This window comes from Gossypium hirsutum, chromosome D07 (genome assembly GCF_007990345.1).
Source record: "Gossypium hirsutum isolate 1008001.06 chromosome D07, Gossypium_hirsutum_v2.1, whole genome shotgun sequence".
Classification (NCBI taxonomy): Eukaryota; Viridiplantae; Streptophyta; class Magnoliopsida; order Malvales; family Malvaceae; genus Gossypium; species Gossypium hirsutum.
This window is the reverse complement of record NC_053443.1, coordinates 50813558-50832239: the sequence shown is the minus strand read 5'-3', so window position 1 is coordinate 50832239 and position 18682 is coordinate 50813558. Positions and strand designations below refer to the sequence as shown.

Genomic DNA, 18682 nt, shown 5'->3' with positions numbered 1-18682 from the left:
GATCGACCGATTATGTAAATGCAATATGCAAAAACTATATCGAGACTTAAAAAAATAAAGCAGGCATACAAAACGATGCAGACTACGGAAATGAAGTGCAACGAAAGGATCGCAAATTTAAACCAAATTATTGACTTTTGACAAAAGACAAGAAATAATCAACTTGTGGCTTGACTATGTTATTTAGTTCCCAGTGGAGCCGCCAAGCTGTTCACACCATTTTTTTTAATAAAAATGGGGTCGACTTGGATTTTGAAAATGAAAACAAAAATGGGAGTCGCCACCGATCCTTTTTGATGAGGTGTGATCGGGTCACCTCGAAAAGTGGTTATTTTTAATAAACAATTTAATTTTATTAAAACAATGATTTTGGTCCACAAAATTTAGAAAAATGGGTTCGAGAGTCGGTTACGTACAAGGAAGGATTAGCACCCTCGTAATGCCCAAAAATTGGTACCTAGTTGATTAGTTAGTGTCTTAATGTCAAAAGTTGAAAACTCGAAAAGAATTTAAAATACGATCCTTTCTTGTTAATATCATTTAATTAAAATTGAATAAATTGTAGTACATAAAACGCCTCCTTATCTCGAAGAAACTAAATGTTACATCCCGTAAGTTAGGACACAACACCTCGTATTTTTTAGAGTAAGCTCGCCTTTATTTTCTTTATTTAAAACATTTATTTTAGTTTTAAAAGGATATTCGATCACTTGGGTCCAAAAAAAGTCGGAACCCAGTAAGTTAGGGCTCGATTTCTCAAAATTCCACATGCAGAATATTACCTTTGCGTTTTTAGAAATCTTTACCTTGGGATAACAAAATGTCACATCCAGTGAGTTAGGACATGACACTTTTGAACTCCCGAGGATAAGTTTTTATTTAACTTTTGCTTTGATTTAAAATGATTGGTCCTTTAGACTCGTCGAGGAAAATCGAAACCCAGTAAGTTAGGGTACGACTTCTCTCGAATCTAAACATGAAATTTTGCTTATTTGAAAGTCGAAACTTATGCGTTGTGATGAATTAATCTAACTTGAAATAGTAGAAATGAAATACGAGGTGTTAATATACATAAAATGATAACAGCGATAATACGAATGGTACTAATCAAAAGCGAAAGTAAAATGAATAAATAAAAGATACGAGAACAAATAGAAACCAAAACTAGGTTAAAAATGATAGTGAACAAACACATAAACAAATTATGTATAAGACAACTAAAAATAATAATAAAGGTAGCAATAATAATGTTTGGAATAAAAAAGTATAAGTAAATAAATCATAATAATTTTATTAATAGCAGAATAGTAAATTAATCTAAAATTTATACGTTATAACAAGATATAAGTAAACAAATAATAATAAATGATAAAACCAAAATATCTTTAAACTTAAATACGTAAATATAAATAGAAATATAATAATAAAAAGAAGAAGAAGAATGATACGAAATTAATGGTAATTATAACAATAATAGAAATAATATTAATAATAAAAAATAATAGTAATAACATTAATAACATTTTTATAGTAAAGTTAATGGCAATAAAGTAACAATAAAACTAAGATGATGATGGTGATAATAATAATAATAATAATAATAATAATAATAATAATAATAATAAGATTAGTTTAATAATAATAAAAATAACAATGACATGACTAAATTGAAAATAAAACAAAATCTCAAGGGATAAATCAGAAATAAAATAAGGCAAATGACTGAATTACACTACGCGAATGAAATGAAGGGACTGAAATAGTAAATATCCCACCCTCTAGAAGGCATCACTTTGCGTAGGACTAAAATGAAACAGGATTAAAGTTATGCGGCAAAATTAAAAGATAAAAAAACTCGATTGCAAACAAATAAAAATGCAGAAGGACTAAATGGCTAAATAACCCAAAAGTCAAAAACGAACAGATCCCTTGGCGGGTCGAGTGGCGCGCGGGGTGGGGAAGTCAAAACGGCGTCGTTTTGGCGCCTGGAGCACTTGCCCAAAACGGCATCATATCAATAGGCTATTTAAGCCAAATGTTTTCCAAAAAATCTCATTTCTCTCCTCTTTTAAAAAAAACTGAAAAAACACTGCCCTCTCTTCAAAAATTCTCTCTTTCGGCCCAAGGTTCCGGCCGACCACCGTTGCGCCGACCACCGGCCACCGACGATGGCACCGTCGTGCACGGTGGCCAAAAAGTTAAAAAAACCTTCTTTTCGCTCCTTTTTTCGAGCAAAGCACCGATTTGGGGTTTGAATAGTCCAAAAAAAACTCCAGACCCAAAAAACTGAAGAAAAGAAAGAGAAAAATAAAGGGGCATTTCGGCTCCCGTCGCCGCCGGTGGGTTTGCGGCGAGTCCAGTGACCCAGCCACCCTCAAGACCGGAGAGACCCTCCGTCTGCGGCGTTGAAGGTAAAATTTCTTTTAGTTATTTATCTATTTATCTATTTATTTTGAAATAAAAATAAAATAAATAAATAAACAAATCGAATAAAGCACCTTGATTTTTTTTGAATCTGTTTCGATCTCTTTGTTTTTTTATTTAGAATCGGTGTCCAAAGAAATACATTGTTTTTGGGCTTTTATAGCCGATTTACATTTCACATTATTTTTTTACTGTTTCTCTCTTCTTTCATGCTTGTTGTTTGCTTATGCAGGTGATGGTAGAGAGGTGTCAGGCGCATGGAGGCCACCTCGGGCATCGAATGCGCTGCTGAGGCACATGGGCAGCAGGGGGAAACGGCACCTTAGGGTTAGGGTTCTGGTTTCTTTACTGAAACCAGTTTAGGTTGTGGGCTTATCGGGCTTGATTTTTTTGGGCCAGTTGGGCCATCATTATTTGTAATGGACTGTAATTTTTATTTATTTTTTTGGTTTGCCCTGCTAGTATGGCCTCGGCAAAATTAGGCTATTACACTTTTAATATATTATTATTTAATAATTTTGTTTGTGTAGGTCTAAACTTTGGTGTTGTTTTTTAGTGTTTGCTCTTAGATATATTATAGTATTTGGATCTTTTTGGTAAAAAGGTTTATGAGAGGCATATTGATAAAAGGAAAAATTCATAATGAAGTTTTGTGATCGTGGTTGATCCATGGTAAAAGTTTATCATGGTTAATGTGTGTATATGTACATGTTACATCCCAAAGTTGTAACCAGATTGCATTAAAAGTTTTCGATTGTGCATTTTATTAGTTTTTATGTTGAAATTTGTCCATGAATGTTCCTAACAGTCAACTTCATTTTTGTTACTACAAGATTTTTTTAAGGTCTCCTAGATGTCGTGGATTTAAAAATTTTCATAAAACATAAATTTTGCTTGATTTATTAGATGTAATTTTAAGGTCTTTAAAAAATTACATAAATTGTATTTTATTTTCTAAATGATTTTTCTAGAGTCCCAAGTTGTTGCGGATTGAATCATTTTTAAATATATATATATATTCCATTTGACTTCTTAAATGACTTTTTTTTTGCCCTCGAGGTGGTGCTGCGGATTTATATGATTTATAAAATATATGCACATTTATTTTCATGTATTGTGTACATTATATTATGTGATGAGTTAATGTACGTGTATACTTGCTTTGAAATTTCATATGATGTCTTAATAGGTTTGGACGTAAATTTTCATTTTGCTCCATTGTGTGCTGGTATGTTTCTCTCGTTGTAGTATATTTGTGTATTGACTCATATTATTCACATGGATCGAGTTTTTTACTTGGATTTAATTGCCTGTAAAAATATTTAAAACACCTTTAAAGGTAAGACAATGTTCTAATATGATGATTTTGGGTTGCCACCAAGGTGGCGTCGGGACACTTAATAATTATTTATTGTAAAAGAATATACTTTTTCGATTTTTCAAAAGTTTCTCATAAAAGGATTCCACCAAGGTGCCCCTAGAATTTTTGTGTTTTTAAAAAATAATAGATTTGTTTCATTCGTAATAAGTTGATTTTATAACCAAAATATTTTCATCAAATTTAAATTCATTGCATCAAAACTAACGACAACACTTAATTAAATGGTATTGTTTTTACATATAATCGTACTACTGAACTCAATTTCTATTTCATAGGCAAAAAATTATCCTTTTAATAAACTTTAATTTAATTTTAAATTTTCATTAAAGGGATATGTTTTTAGGTGGCCAATCACACCTAATTAAAAAATATTGATAGTGACTCCATATTTCTTTAAAATGTCATCTAACAGACCTAAAAATCGTTACGACAGCTTGGTGATTCCACTGGAGACTTTAAGAGTCAAGCCTACTTAATCATATGTTACCTTGTTTTTTATTGAGTGAAATAAACTTGGTGTATAAAATTAATTCTATCAAATAAATTTTTGTTTGCTTGTTTTACATTTTAATTGTGTCATTTTATGTGATTTTTTTTATGTTACATGATTTTTTTTATTTTTTCCGTGCACATTTGCATGTGCATATCATTACATGAGCTTTATACTTAGGCTCTGTCCATTTAAGTGGGAGAATGTACCTACGCTCTTGTAAGGTGTTAACCTTCGCATGGGCTATGATCCACTCCAAGGGTTATAAAGTTTGTACGCTTTCTAAGGTCCTAACATTTGTGCAAGCCAAAAAAATGCTCCATAACTGAATCAAATCCTCTCCGTTTGTAACCCTTCATGGGTAAGGATCAAGGTACCATACTAATCTGCATAGATGCTAGTAGGGATGATTTGTGGGCCTTTAGAATCAAATTAGATCATATATATTGAGCCATAGGAACCCACCTAAATAGAGCCATGTCAATTCTCTATCCGTTAGTGGTCATCCAAGATAAGTACATGGAATGGACACTTCTTACCCTTTACTTGTTATTTTGTGATTCTTGTATGTATCCTTTCAATTTTTATATATCTTGCTTGCGTCGACTCTTGTGATATCATCAAGTTGCTTTGTGAATAAATTATTGCATTAGTTTTTCTTAAAGATATTGTGTTAACTACATTTTTTCCAAGCATGCATACATTCATAACATGCATTAAAAACCCAAGGTTGGCTTCGTCTTTTGAGGAATTTCTTTCCTTTCAACCTTCGTACCCAAGTTGGCATGATGAAAGTGCATATTGTGATTACCATGATGGGATTCAAGGTCATTCGACAAAGAAATGCATGTTTTTGAAGAGAAAAGTTCACGTACTCATCAACAGTGGACAACTAGATGTGAACACTATAATAAAGAAATGAAGTACGCAAAGATGGAGTTGTAGTTGCTCTTTAGAAACATTTTGTTGATTTGTCTAAGAAGACCCTTGTCTTTTTGTTTTCAAGTTTTCAAATTTCAAGTTGGTGCATTTCATGTTTTGTTAATAAAATCTTTTCCAAAATGACTTTGTGTTTGTTTAAAAAACATCGAGTCTCGAGAATATTGATGTTCCAAAAATTTACTCCTGTTTACATTCCTTGAACTATTACTTATGGCGGCATGATGTTCCAAAATTTGGCAATCTTGAGCAAAACTTAGAGTAAGTTTGGATGGGCGGTGCGTTTACCTGCGGTTAGTGTAAAAACAGCGGTGGCGGTGATATTAGATACTGTAGCGATACTGTAGCGTGAGACAAAAAGTAAACTAAACGCACCGCACTCAATCGTTCATCCAAACCCACCCTTAATGTACCAAGGAATAACCAAGAGAAGTACCTTAAATCCTAGGCTAAGATTAAAGAAACAAGGTTTTTGAAAATCTTTTGAATTCTTCCTGGATCAAATAGATCCAGTATTCTTTAAGAATATAAATTATGATGATTTGATGTGTGTAGGGTCATACCCTTTATGTCCTACCCATGACAATGAAACATAAACCCTTCGCTCATTTACCAAAACACCACCCATGACCTATTCACTAGGAACTTATGACCTGATAATTGTACAGTTTTTGACAAATGGCTGATACTAAGTTCATATCATGACATGTTATTTTGAGCAACCTAGAATTGAAATCAACCTTTCTTCATAAGCTTTAGAGTTCTTCATTTGAGATTTTTCTTTGAATATTAACAAAAGAAAGAAAAATGAAAAATATTATGACATTATGCATTTGAGATTTCCAATTCTTTAAATGTAGAGTAATAGTTCTAAATATGTATCCTTTTAAGAACAACTTTTCTATGAACATATCCAAGCATGAGATGATAATGACCTTCTTTCACTATCCTTTCATGTTAAGAAATTATCTTTTGTTGTCCTCTTTGAGCCTGATTGAATTTTCTTTGGAATTAACCTTAGCCAAGGATCACCTTCCACACTAGGGGGCAAATATCATGAAGAATTTGTTTGCTGAACAAGAAGTAGACGGTTCCAATATGTTGCGGAAATAGTGTCTTTTGAAATAGAGGCAAAATTTGATGTGATTCAAGTTGAAAAGGAATTCTAACACATTTTGTTTTGGAAAAAATTGAAGAAAAGTAAAAATGAGAAGAGAAATAGAAAATTGTAAAATCAAATGAGGAAGGACAATTGAATTTAGAAGAATGAGTGATGAATTTCTTCACTAAAAAAATATTCTTCATTCTAATATCCTTAAATATTTGTTTAAACTAGAATATCCGTTCTTTCAAAACCCTAAATCTTGACTTATATTACATGCCTTTTAAGTTTATTTTGATCATGTATGGATATCTAAGTGGGAATGTCTGTCATCAAACCTTATCCCATCTATTAGAATTTTTATTTTACTTTTTAGAAGAATTATGAATCTTCTAATGCATGGTAGAAAAAGAGAGAAAAAGAAAAGAAAGAATAAACTCTAGAGTGAAAACCTCAATAAAAAGAGGCGGTCTAGAGCCAAATGGAATTCAAAAGCTGCTAGCAAGTTACCAAGATCAAGAAAACCCATCTCAAAAAAGCCAGGGAACACCAGGGAATCTCAAATTATCATCTTTCTTTTGGAAAATTGACCTTCCAATCATCACAGTAGTTCTTAGCGCACGTCAAAGAGCTATTATTTTAGAGGACTAAACAATGTTGCATTTGCTTAATTTTAAAGGAGTTCATGTTCACCAAATTGTTTCGTTTGTGAGCCTATGGTTACGGGGCATACTTCTTTCATTCTAAAGCTTTCATGTATTAATTCCATCAAGCCATTTTTTCCCTAAATGATTAAGGCTTAATTTAACATTACTTCTCAAAAGTATTTTTTTTAGTTAAAAGCATTTTTGGGGTCAAAAACACTTTTGGAGTCCTAAGCAACACTAAGGCCCCGTTCTCCTTTGCTTCTCAGATAGGCTTTTGCAATAAAAAGTGTTTTTTCCTTAAAAACATTAAGGAACAGACATCATTTCAGAACAATTTTCAACTTAAAAGTACTTTTTGGTAGATAAAAAAATTGAAAATTTTAACTTTTTCTTCAGCCAAAAGTGCTTTTGGCTTCTATTTACATTTTTAACCTTAGTTTGTCTTCTCCCAAAAATCGTTAGAATACCCATTTTTTTTACATTTTCTCTTTCAAAGTTCTTTCCTCTGGTTCTTTGTTCCTCTTTTAATTCCTCCGCCGGTGAGTTTCTTTTCTTCTTCTTCTCTTTAATTATTCATTATGCTTTAGTTTTTAGTTGTTTTCTGATTGTTTGATTTTTACAGAAATTTTACAGAAATTGATTGATTGATTTTACAGAAATTTTATAGAAATTTTAATACAAAAAATTTTACAGAAATTGATTGTTTGATTTTTTTAATGAGATGGGTCTCATTTCTTTTTTCTGATTTTTCCTGTGAGAAATTTCTATCTTCAAAGGGCAGTGATAATGTTGAAGAGTTTTTATTTTATAGAATACGAAGATATTAACTGGGCATATGAGAATATTATTGATTCAGGAAATGTGCATGGTCGAGAAAGTGATGATGATGACGACGACGACGATGATGATGGTGATGATGACGGTGAATCAAATAATTCAAGTGGTTTTGAAATGGAATTAACAAGAGATGTTATAGCTTCTAGTTTAATGAATTCACTTTAAATTGTAAATGCTATTGTAAAATTTTTAGTATTTATATTTGGTATATAAATACTATCCCCTTTTGAAACTTTAATCCAAATATATGTAATATTTTAATTTGTTAGGTTTATGTTTTCTATGTTATGTTAATATCTAATATGAGTTATATATTCAAATACATTTTAAAATAAAATAATGCAAATGTGTTAAAAGCATTAATTAAAAATAAAAAATAATTTTTAAAATAATACAATTGTGTCAATATCTAATTACAAATATTTAATTATTATATTTAAATATAGTTTATATATTTTAATTAAATTTAATAAATAATTAATATTAATTACTTAGAAATATTTAAAATTAATATTATATATTAAAATATTAACAATAAGTTATAATAAATTATTTTTTATATTTTTGCTAAAATATCATAATATTAACTAATTTGAACATTATTTAAATACATATTTGTTACTTTATAATATCATGTCTAAAATGAAATTTTATTTCTTAAAAGCACTTTTTGACAGCAATACCAAACACTCAAATTTTTCAAAAGTAGTTCTCAAAAGCACTTTTCCACAGCACTTTTCAAAAGCACTTTTCAAAAGCATTGCCAAACTAGCCCTAAACAGACAACTTTTGCATTCAGAAGTGATTTTAAACCCAAAAGCAAAAGTAGTTTTTTTTTAGCTTCTGCATTTGACAGAAGCGTTTTTAGAAACAAAGGACAATTTTAACCCTTATAAAGTATTTTATATCATATTTATATTGGGTATGTAATTACTCAGAAATTTATTTTAAATATATAATATTATATATTTAAATTTTTATTGGTTATATTTTAATATTTAAAATATAGTTTATATATTTAAATTAAATTTTATAAATAATTGATATTAATTGCTTTAAAAATATTTAAAATTTATATTTCATATATTAAAATATTAACAAAAAATTATAATAAATTATTTTTATATTCTTACTAAAATATCATAATATTAACTAATTTGAACATTATTTTTTTATATTCTTACTAAAAATTATAATAAATTACTTTTTGACAACAATATTAAATACTTAAATATTAAACCAAAATTTTCAAAAATACTTCTCAAATCACTTTTCTATAGCACTTTTTAAAAGTATTTCTCAAAACAAGCCCTAAGTTAACACTAGATGTTATCTAGTCAAAGTTCCTCAGTCTTCGAGAGACTTAAATTCTATTGTTGATTCAAATTATTTTCACCAGATAAGAATATCTTTGAAAAATGTAGAAAATGGTTTTCAAATGGGACAAGAGTTGTTCTACGACAGAGTGAAGACAAGTCATGAAAAGAAATCATGAAAGTTTAGGATGAAAAGTTGTTGGGGGCAAGAAGATAGTGAATTGGAAGAGAAGTGGTACAAGTTAATCTACAACTGTTTGAGGAAATACTTTGATTTAGAGAAAAACAAGTGAACCAGAAAGTTTAAGAAAGATTTGAGAAAAGTGTTTAGAGTATTGAGCATATTTGCCTCATTTATGAGCTTATACATTATGTTCATTAAAATGGCATGTATCATGTATGCATATTTTCACAAGTACATACATCAATTTGATCATGGCATCATAAGCATCACTTCATGAAGCATTTATTTTTTCTGAGAGTTTTTTTTTTCCAAAATTGGTCTTGCTTTAATATTATTCAACTTTTTGGTTAAGCCAATCATCATTTCCGAAAATTTCGATTTTGCTCAAATTTCCACCCAATAAAATTATTATTAAATTTTAGTTTCACCTGGGCTCATGTCACAAGTTCTAGTTTCGCCTAGTAAGTATTTTCAAACTTTGGTTTCCTCCAGGTTCATTTTTAAAAGTTATAGTTTCGCCCAATAGGTATTTTCAAATTCTGGTTTTACTCAAATTCACTTCCAAAAGTTTTGGTTTCACCCATTAGGTATTTTCAAACTCTGATTTCTCTACTTATTAAACTCTAGCATTTTCGAAAGGTAAAAGTATAGTTTTTAGTACTCAAAGATATCTACTAAGTATTAAATGAGAACTATAGAATCTGTGTTGACTAATAACTAATAATTGTGAATGAAATTGGGAAAAGAGGCAAAATGGGCAAAATGATAAATTTACTACTTAAGAGCATTTTAATCATTTCACATAATGTTAATGTGATATTAAATTATTGGAATTGAATTTAATGAAAAAGGAATGGGTGAGAAGGATTGAAAATGCAAAATTATGAAAAATGAATCAAATTGGAATTGGGAAAGTACAAAAACTAAAGTGTATTTATGGAAGGTTATTTTTATTTTTTTACAAATGATTATATATATTTATTCTTAAATGAGGATAAATTGTGGACCTGTCAAAAAGGAAAGTGTCTTGAACTTATTATTATATAAGATAAGAAAAAAAGAAAAATAAAGAGATAGATAGTTGAATGGGTTGATGCCTGATGGCATTTGGTTTTAAAAGCCAATTTTGGCTATCTTCATTAATTAGGCCAATAGGCCCATTATATATGTAAATATATATTTCGGGTTAAATCACATTTTGAGGAATGACCTTCGCAAATCTTTTTATATTGGGATTTGGATTTTTTTTATTCAAGTTAGACTTTAAACTTGACAATTGTTTCTACATTAGAGTCTAATTTGGATAAAAGAAAAAGTTTAAGTCCCAATGTAAGAACAATTTTCAAGTTCAATGCTTAACTCAAACAAAAAAAAAAGGTTTAAGCCCCAATGTGATAACAATTCCCAATTTCAGAACTTAATTTTGATAAAAAAAATTTAAACCCTAATATGAAAAAAATTACTTTAAGCCCCAAGTAATGATTTAACTCATGTAAGTTATTAGCGCAAGGAGGGGAGCTCAAAAAGGTCATTTTCCTCCCCTATCTAGATGGCAGTATCAAGGAGGGGAGGTTTGCTCTCTTTTCCAATTTTCTCATATATTTCTTAAATCTAAGCCAGATCTCAACCCAAACTTTGAATTTTCACTAAAATCAAGTAGATAATCAACTTTCAAACTTAGTTCCTCCATCCATTGCAACATTCAAAGTTAAGGTTTTATAGATTTTGAGGGAAAAGATGGTTGCTAAAGAGAGAAAGGTCAATAAGGTAAAAATAATGTCTTTTTAACTCTCGTAGTTTGATATTTGAACTTAGATGTTATGAGAAAGTTTAGAAAAAATATATTTATTAATTTTAGTTATATTGTTGTGTATATTTATTAATTTTAGTTATATTGTTGTGTATATGGAAAAAAAATGAAGAATGTTAAATAATGGGATTTTCTTGCTAATTAAGGATGGAATCAAATTTATGGAGGTTTGATTATGTGTGTTATCGCATCCCAAGGTAAGTACATCGGATACTCTTACCTATTTTATTTTAAAGTTTATAAATTTGGTAAGTACTTATAATATATATGTGCAAATTCCATGGCTCAATGGTGTAGAAATTAGTTATTATTAAGTTTTGCTAAAAATTTGAATGTGAGATGACATTTTAATTAATGAGGTATTATGAGACTTTGGTTGTCATAGAAGTATTAGTAAGCATGTTTGGATACGGTGAAATTATGTTATTAATGTAAAATTGTGAATAATTGTTATTATGACTATGAATAGGATTTATTGGTTAATTTATGATTTTAGTCGATAAAGTTAATACTATGTCAGAACATAAGATTTGTTAGGTAAAAAAAAATTAAAAGTAATGGAAACGTGACTTTCTACTATTGGGAATTATTATACAAAATGGACTTGTGTATAAGTCCTAACGAAATGTAAAATACCTATGATGCCTACATGTGAAAGAAAAAGGATGAACATGCTCATAGGGCCTTTATTAATATGTATTTGATCATAAGTATGTGAAAGCGCATAAAGTGTCCTTATATGATATGTCTATATGTACTTGTTAATTACCTTGATGGATATATATTATTTATAATTGCAATGTGCTCTATTAGACTTAGTAAAACGTTAGGATACGGTTGGCATGTCTATTAAGGTCTATAGTGTGTTTGAAGTTTTGTTGGAGGTTTCACACTTATTTGCACATTTTATCGCATTCGGGCCTTGCATTTATATGTATCTTGGTGTGGTGTAGTTTATGCTCTCATGAGCTCATTGGTGCAGTAGAGGGATGTGTTACGCTATCTTACAGTTTAGCATATCGGTACTCATTGGTATGGTGGAGGAGTCTCGTATATCTGAATAAATTTTACTAGAATTTACTATGAGCGAAAATAAATTAAAATATTGGAAATCAACTTTAAAAGTGAATATAGATGACTAAAAGCAAAAAATAAGTGATGTGAACTAAAGGACTTTAAACTAAATGAGACAAAAAAAAAAAGAAATAGTAAACGAATAGATGAGTTGAAAGAGAATTTAATATGAAAAATGTGCTTTAAAGATGTGTGGTTTAGTGAAGTTACCTTAAGTGATAATGGATAAATTAATGATCCGAGCATACCTTAGTAAAGGAAATGGTAAAGAAATATATAAGGTGTGAAGAATATGTACGAAAGCTTATGTATGCATGTATGAAAATGTTAGGAAGTTAAGGCATAAAGGATTTAAATATTGTATGAGTCATTCACGAGAATCTTAAACGTAATTTTATTATGTGATAAGTTAATGAAAATGTAAGTTTAGCCCTATAATCAATTAATGTAAATGAATCCGTTAGGGACTAAAATGTGGCTTGAACTGATACGAAATAATTAAGATGGGCCAACATTGACAAAGTATAAGATATATATATAGCTTAACAAGTTCACATGTTAGTTGTTTAAATGTGAAGGTTGGACTTAACGAAAAGTTTGTAATTCCGGTTTGGAGCATCGCATCAACATTTGAGGTTTTGAAGTTGTAATTATTACTTGTATTTTGGCATCTACATAGAGGCTTAGACTATTATATGAATTTGTAAATATTTTGACTTGCAAAATTAAGTGTCCTTTGGATTCTATTTGAAAGCAAATGTAGTCATTGATTCATAAATGAAATTATTCATGTTGGAGATTTGAAAATATGTTTAAATAAGACTTGAAATGGTTTTAAAATTTGGACATTTCTTGATATCATATGTTGATGTTTGGGAAATTATTCAAAATGATTTTTTTTAAAAATGTATTCAAGCTTTTAAAATATTAAAAATCTTTTTAAAGAAGTTTTATTAAGTCCTAAAATGGTGTTTTATTAAAAGAATTTTTTTTTGTTTAAACTAAGAAAGTGTCCAAATTTTATATAAAAAAAGAAAGTCATTTTAGCCTTCTATTTACATTTTCGTCTGTTTTAGCTCTTGAACTTGCACTACATTTCAAATCATCCTAAAATGGATAAAAAAAGATAATGTTTGTTCACTTTGCTAATCGACATGTATGCCACATCAACAAAATGAACAAACATTAACTTTTACATTTATTTTTAGGTGATTTGATGAATAACATAAATTTAAAGAAAAATTAAATAAAGGAATAACATAATTTATTTTTTTTTATAAAATTGAAAGAGCTAAATAAGTCATTGAAAAAGAATGGAGCCTAAACTTCAAAATGGAACCGTGAGTTGACGTTCTAAGATAGGGCAGACAAAAGGGGAAAAGAAAATCTTCCGTTCAAGAAGAATGATTGACCAGTTATATATGCGACAAACTATATGATCCGTTAATGTAGTTGCCTGGAGTTCCCTTTGTGAGTGGAAGGAAAGTTGGCGATGTATGCATTGAACCTGTTCCAAATTTATGTAAGATATACCCTTGAGAATGCAGGATCCACCATAGTTGCTTTTCCAAAACAAGATAAATGCAACTCTACCCTACATTGCACTTTATATCCCCTCTGCAACAAAGTAAAGATGAGGGGATAGAGAGGCTTTTAGTCCGATTCCATATAGGATTCATGTGAAAAAGATGTTTGATCTTCTACTTCCACTTGAATGCTTATGGGGATTCTAACTACAATGTCATGATTTCTCTTTGATGAAATGATGAATCCTTTTATCCTAAAATTATGGTTGTGGACTGTTTTCATTTCATCATGATTCAACCCCACAAAAGCAAAGGAATAAGGTCACAGACATCTCTCCTAAAAGTTAAAACTTCCATGGATGTGGCAGACAATTGGGACATATTGGCCATCCCATTGTTGCATTTGAAGCTCACTTTTTCATGTGGGTTTGTTTTGGATTCGTTTGGGAACACATTAATTATAATTGAACTCATTTTGTTTCTTTCCTTCTAGGGGAATATTGTACTTAATCAAATTATGTCTTGTTTTCATAAGTTTGAGATTTGAGATCGTTTTATGCACTATTAATTAATAATAAGATAAATATAAAAAATTATTAAAAGATTTAAAAATAAATATTTTTATTTTTATTTAAAACATATATCTTTCAAATCTAAATATCATTAAAATGCATCAATTTCAAAAATAATTATGGTTAATTAAAATTTTTTGATTATGGTCTTAACCTGAATGAAATGATATAGTTCAAATATTTGCCAACTACTTATTTGACACGAATTCAAACGTATTATCTTTATCCCCTAGTCCTAATATTGTGTAAAAAGAATAATTTTAATTATGCATGAATTTAATTGTCCAACCTAAAACCCTAAATCTTCATATCTAATGCAATTTTGTACTTAGATTATTTTTCTTCTAGCCTAGATGTTTTTCTCGATTTTTTTTACCTAAATATACAAAAAAATGGTTAAATATGAAATTAGTTCCCGAACTTGTCCACTTCTCTCATGTTGATACCCAAACTTTTTTCGTCAACTAGTTTGATACTTTTTTTTAACGCAGTTAGGCAGAAAAAATTGTGACGTGTTGCATAATGACATCATCACATTTCCTTTTTTCCCCTTTTTTTCTCATTTCTTTTATTCTTTTCCATTTCAATTTTCTTTTCTTTTCTTCTTATTCTCCTCCTCTCTTCCCCAATCCTAGCCTCCACTGCCGCCAGTATGCACCACAACTGCACTCCGACATTGTCACTGATGTTTGTTCTCCAATCCACCTTTTCTTTCTCTCTCTCGCTTCTTCTCCTCTTATTTACATTTTCATTTCTTTTTCTAGTTTCCCAAATGCGTTTTCATGGAAGCATAAAACAGTTGGTTAAATCATGCAACCGACTCTTTTTCAAGTAATTCTTCTTTTCTTTTCTTTTTTTTTTTTAATTCTTGTGTCAAAAAAGAAGAATCCTTTTTATTAAATGATAAGATAAACTACTTAATTGGTCATTCAACTTTTAGAGTACTTTTATTAATCCTTGCAATTTCGTCACTCAATTTTTAGGGCGTTTTTATTTTAGTTATCCAACCGTTAAATCTCTAACAATAATTAACTTGTATAGACTACATATTGTTCACACTTTCATTTTGGTTGCCCAACTTCTAAGTTACTTTCATTTTGGTCAGCCAAAAAATATCTTCTTTTTAACATTGATCGGGGTAAAAAAATTAAGGATTAAAGTGAAAAATAGGTAGAAACTAAAATAATGCTTTAAAAATTGTCAAATTGTACTTGTTTACCCCCTTTCCAAAAATTTTAAATTTCTTTTTCCTTTCAATATTAAAAGTTTAAATTTCAAAACATCAAAATCAATTAAATAAGTTGTTGAAAATTTCTTATCCATTGATAGTGTCAACCGATTTGTTACTATAATATTGAAATTAATTAAATTAATTAATTTAGTCTCCTTTTAAATCTTAAAATTTTATTTTATGTTTCCAAATTAAAATCAATTCAAATAAATCATCTTTAATAGTACATTAAACCCAAATTTCTTTTGCTTATCTGATCTCTAGTCTTTCATACTAAACTAAAAGTAAAGAAAAATTCTTACCATTAATTAATTTTATATTCCATGTCAAACAAAACCAAAAAAATTTCACCACTTCTTTACCCAAACGAAGAACAAGCAATTAATTTAATTAATTGCAATGATTTTTCTTTGGTTTTAGTTTAGTATGAAAGATTCGAGATTATGTAATCAAAAGAAATTTAATTTCGTAAACAATTATTAAATATGAGTTATCAAGTTGATTTCATTAAGAATAATATGGGAACATAAAATAAAATTTTAAAATTTAGAAGGAGATTAATTTAATTAATTTTAATATTACAGTAACAAATCAGTTAACATTATTAAGGGATAAAAAAGTTTCAACAATTTATTTAATTGATTTTTATGTTTTGAAATTTAACTTTTCAATATTGAAAAAAACTAGATTTTTTGGCAATGTGATAAACGAGTACAATTTGACAAATTTTTAATGCATTATTTCAGTTTTTTTTTTCATTTTAGTCCTTATTTTATTTATCCCAATTAATACTTTAAAAAACGATATTTTTTGGGTGACCAAAATGAAAGCGACCTAGAAATTGGGTGATCAAAATGAAAGACATGATGTGGCATGTATTGTTAACCGCCATTAAGATTTAACAATTGGGTGACTAAAATGAAAGCACCTTAAAAGTTGAGTGACGAAATTGCAAGAATTTTATTTTGAGTAATCAAAATAAAAGCGCCTAAAAGTTGGGTGATCAAGTAACGAGTTTACCCTAAATAATAAAATATATTAGAATTTCTTTCTTGATGTTTACATTAATAATTAATCAACACAGACCAATGACACTGAACTCTTGACTAGTTTGGAATTTTTTGTTCACACACCACACTAAAGATAAGAGGAGCTTAGGAATTTCAAGCAGTTGCAATGGGAAGAGTTGTTTCCCTGGCTTTCATGGCTTGGAATCTTGGTTCCTTGGCCTGGAATTTCAGCCCAGCATATAACTTCATGTAGTCTTCAAACACAAATTTGGGGTACAACTGTTTGTTCTCCACCAGAGCCGGTGCTGGGTGGATAATGGCATCACTTCCAGGGTTGTAGAATGAAGCTATCGACATGCGAGCTCCGTTGGTTTGAGCAATCACTCGGTGCTCCACGCTCTTGTATTTGCCATTGGTGATTACCTCCAGCTGATCTCCAAGGTTGATTACAATGGAGTGGCGCATAGGGGGAACATCCACCCACTGGCCGTCTTTTAGAAGCTGGAGGCCGCTCACTTGGGCGTCTTGGAAGAGCAAGATGATGCCACCAGCATCGGTGTGGGCTCGGAGTCCCTTGATTTTATCAGGTTTTGGACATGGTGGGTAGTTGCTAACTTTGGTTCCAAATGTTGGACCTCTTGTCCCATGGAAAGCCTTTTTCAAGTACCCTTTTTCCAGTCCAAGATTCTCGCACAACAAGTCGAGAAGCTCCTCTGCTAGTTTCTCCAATTTCAGTGCGAACTCTTTCATCACTTTCCTGCATTGTTTTTCAATTCCACCATGTGTCAGACAAGCTAAGAACTTCCAATCTTTTATGTCTGTGTATGTATGTATATGTAAATGTAAACCTGTATTCATGGGCGAGATCTGGGATTTCAGCCATGTTTGATTCAGGGAGATGGCGTAAGAAGAATGTGCTTTCCCAATCCATATCAGTAACCTCGGCCTGGAGACCTTCCAGGGCCTTGCTTGCTACCAATTCCTTAAACCTCTGCTCCATGCATTTCTTGTAATGCTCTTTTGTCAATCTTTCAACAGTGTCCAGAAATTCATGGGGAATCCCATGGTTCAGCAGCTGAAAATACATTAAAAGAACAGTTTTATCAGCACAACAAAGAAAAGAAACAAAACTTCGAAATTAGCAAAATCTGGTTTTGAAGGATACCTCAAAGAATCCCCAATTCTCACACGCATCCTTGATTTGCTCCATGATTGTTGCTCTCTCCTCACCATTAAGCTTCTCTAAGTTGATCACTGGGAAAGTTGCCATTTCTCTTACAACTCTTTGTTTTCTGAAAAATCTCTCAAAGCCTCACTTTTTGCAGAAAGCTTATATTTTGTTGATGCAGAGTTGATGAAAGGTGTGGGGTATTTATAGAAGTTTGAAGCTATGGGTTTGAAGGGTCTTAACATTTTTGTGGGCCAATGGTATTTTGTGGGTTGAACTTGAAAGTGCTTTTATTATTATTATTATTATGGGACTATCCCTTTGCCTTCTCTAACTTATGTTACATTTATTACATATTTGAATGAATTTTAATATATTATATGAGACAATATTTAATACATGGGGTATATTTCTCATATACCATTAGTAATAAATCATGGCATTTTATCATTAAATAAAACCAAAAAATAATAGTGAACTTATAAATAAATATAGATAATTTTATTTAAATATAATTAAAAAATAATTAATTATAAATAAATGTTAAAACCTTAAACCCTAGTCTCAAGATCCTAAACCCTTAAGGTTTTAATCATATTTATTTATAATAGTTATTATTAGTGTTTAATTATATTTAAATAAAATTATTAATATTTATTTACGAGTTCTTCATGTTTTTTTGTTTAATTTAATGATGATATGTCATGTTATTATTAACTGATGGTGCTCGAGACTTATGCACCGACGACACATAAAATATTATTCCTATTTATATTAATATTTAAAAATTTTTATTGAGTTGCTATCATCACTATGAAATAAAAATAATATTAATATTAATTATAAAATTAATATAAGATTATGTTAATGAATATATTGTAGGTGGAGTCGATTTCACTTTAACCAAACCCCAAAAATATTAGATTTAATCGGAAATCTGATTTTAGAAAAGAAAAAATATCATCTTTATC

General features: G+C 29.8%; 1 protein-coding gene and 1 long non-coding RNA gene across 2 annotated transcripts; one reads left to right on the top strand and one right to left on the bottom strand.

Annotated features, from left to right (window-relative positions):
• Positions 1-2077: 2077 nt before the first annotated feature.
• Positions 2078-2961, top strand: LOC107956811 (uncharacterized). The gene is made up of 2 exons (XR_001700269.2): positions 2078-2411; positions 2657-2961. It is a non-coding gene; the product is annotated as an uncharacterized lncRNA (long non-coding RNA).
• A 13587-nt stretch (positions 2962-16548) lies between these two features.
• On the bottom strand, positions 16549-17892 carry LOC107955055 (1-aminocyclopropane-1-carboxylate oxidase 3). Its single transcript, XM_016890764.2, has 3 exons — positions 17709-17892; positions 17392-17618; positions 16549-17300 (listed from the first exon to the last, which is right to left on the bottom strand). Exons 1-3 carry the CDS (start codon positions 17811-17813, stop codon positions 16697-16699), a joined length of 936 nt encoding a protein of 311 aa, XP_016746253.2. The 5' UTR covers positions 17814-17892; the 3' UTR covers positions 16549-16696.
• Between the last annotated feature and the right edge of the window lie 790 nt (positions 17893-18682).

Excerpts from the sequence above, each read along its gene's own strand:
- LOC107955055 (XM_016890764.2), bottom strand. The coding sequence starts at position 17,813 with ATGGCAACTTTCCCAGTGATCAACTTAGAGAAGCTTAATGGTGAGGAG. Across the intron at positions 17,619-17,708 it reads AGAATTGGGGATTCTTTGAG|CTGCTGAACCATGGGATTCC; the intron begins GTATCCTTCAAA and ends ATGTATTTTCAG. Across the intron at positions 17,301-17,391 it reads GATCTCGCCCATGAATACAG|GAAAGTGATGAAAGAGTTCG; the intron begins GTTTACATTTAC and ends AAAACAATGCAG.